At 60.0% G+C, this 2,134-nt stretch overlaps 1 protein-coding gene across 1 annotated transcript; it reads right to left on the bottom strand.

Annotated features, from left to right (window-relative positions):
- Positions 1 to 886: 886 nt before the first annotated feature.
- Positions 887 to 1,534, bottom strand: Rnf222 (ring finger protein 222). The gene has a single exon (XM_004638456.1). It carries the CDS (start codon positions 1,532 to 1,534, stop codon positions 887 to 889), a length of 648 nt encoding a protein of 215 aa, XP_004638513.1.
- Positions 1,535 to 2,134: the final 600 nt, after the last annotated feature.

The raw sequence follows: 2,134 nt of genomic DNA on the forward strand, positions 1-2,134 counted from the left end.
ATTCTCAGATGACTCAGGTCTCACCTTGTCAAGCATCCTCTTCCTGCCTTTTGCTTCAGCCTGGAGAACCCCAAGACTCAAAATCTGGCCCACTCCTTGGGCCTGGAGGGCTCTGGAAAAGCTCTGGCTCTATGGTCACTCTACTGAGCTGAGCCTCTTCTCAACAATCCCGTTTCCTGCTGTGCTCTCTGTTCTCTTCTCCAGTGTGGCTTCCTCCAGAAATCCTGTGTCACCACCCCTGAGATCAGCTTCTCACTGAGGGCAGACAGTACAGACTGGGGGGTTGGAGGCCAGGAGGACTCCGGGGAGGATTGCTACAAGGTCATGTGTGGGGCTTACATTCCAGGAAACCTTTGCCTAACCTTCCACACCAACCCTCTGTGTGTTCTGGAGGGCAAATGACAGAATCCTAGTTGTCAATTCTGGCCCTTACAATGTCTGCTAGCAGGATATGTGCCATTGGAGCTTTCTTGTCCCCAGGGAGGCCCACCAGCCTTCTGCTAGGTCACCTGCAGGTAGGGTGCCCATAACAGTGCAGTGACCAGCCGTCTTTCCAGCTTGCTCAGTTCCAGCCTAAAGGAGGGGGATTTGCCAAGAATACACATGGAATGGAAGCCAAAGGTGGGCATCTCAGCTCAGCTGTATCCTCAGGGATGCCAGCCCCCAGTCTCCCTGTCTAAACCTAAGCCCCTGCTGGAGTGTGTGTGTGTGTGTGTGTGTGTGTGTGTGTGTAAGGAGAAAGCCAGCAGACATTCAATGGTGCCCTCCTGTTCCCTATTTCTGCCCCAGCCACCCCCTCCGAGCACGTCATCCGCTGCTGCCCAGGACATAGCCAGCACAGCATTCAGCCCAGGTCTCCTCCTGCTGTCCTGCCAGGTGCCACCAATCAGGCCTGCTTCCTCACCAGCAGCACCCAGGGCAGGATGGCAGCTACCACAGCCACCACCGCGATGAGGGTGATGAGCAGGAGAGCCCGTGACCGGCAGCAGAAAGAACGGGCAGCTCTGGGGGCCGGGGACACCTCCGAGAGCTCGGCCAGGCTGCGCCGCGGAAGCACACTGTCCTGCTCCCCCAGGGGCATTCCATGGCGACTAATGAGGAAGATCTGCGACTCTCGGGGTAGGCTGGGCAGCAGGTCTAAGGGTAGCTGGGTCCCTTGGCTTGAGGATGACCTCCAGACCGGCTGGGAGATGGCCAGGGGGTTTGTGTGGCCTGAGCGGTCCGGGGAGGGCACGGAGGGCAGGGGCACGGGCAGGCCCACAGGCACAGTCAGGGTCTGGGAGCTCTTGTCCAGCATGGAGGGCCAGCGGGAGCTCTTCTTGCTGAGGAAGGTGACATAGCGGCAGATGGGGCAGACGATGGTCCTCTGCACCTGCCCGTCCACCCGCGTGGAGAGCAAGTACTTGACCAAGCAGTCATGGCAGAACACGTGGCCGCAGCTCAGCGTCCGGCTGGCGCCCTCCAGGTCCCGGAATTTCTCGTAACACACGGGGCACTCGCTGCCCGAGCTGTCTTTGCTCTCCCCTTCAGACATGCCCCTCGGAGAAGGCAGGGCTCAGCTGGGGAGAGACAGAGAAGGGACGTGAAGGTGCGGCCTGTCCCCTCTTCCTGGCCCTGCTGCCTTCCACTCTCCCCACCCCCTACCCAGCCTCCCTGCCTGCGCTTTGCCTTCTTCTCTTGTGTTGTTTTCTCTCTACTTCTGGGGTGCTTTTCCTTCTTGTGCCTGAATTGGACCACGGACCAAGATCCAGTGCCTAAGACCCTCCCGACAGCTGCGGGGGGGGGGGGGGGAGGCCCCCAGCCCCCAGCCCGCGGGCATGGAAGGAAGTGTGCGGGTGCACCTGAAACACCCGATGCCTCGCCTCGAGCAAGGCACAAGCTCACGCTGAGGTCACTGCCTCGCCTCTTCCGGGTTCGGAACCTGAGCCGAGGCAGGAAGGCCCAGGACAAAGAGGAAGCCAAGAACACGCACCATCAGCCACAGTGCGGTCCTCGGGCTGGGCCTGCACTCGAAGGGACCATGTTTCGGAAAACTCTGCTGTCCCTCAGCCTCCTTCCTCAGCCCGGTGGACTGATTCATGCGATTTCCTCCAGCCACTGGAGCACATTCCTCTGCGCTAAGCATGGCTATAAA

This window comes from Octodon degus, unplaced genomic scaffold (assembly GCF_000260255.1).
Source record: "Octodon degus isolate 3935 unplaced genomic scaffold, OctDeg1.0 scaffold00098, whole genome shotgun sequence".
Lineage (NCBI taxonomy): Eukaryota > Metazoa > Chordata > Mammalia > Rodentia > Octodontidae > Octodon > Octodon degus.

Coding starts and splice junctions, on each gene's coding strand:
- Rnf222 (XM_004638456.1), bottom strand. CDS start 1,534: ATGTCTGAAGGGGAGAGCAAAGACAGCTCGGGCAGCGAGTGCCCCGTG.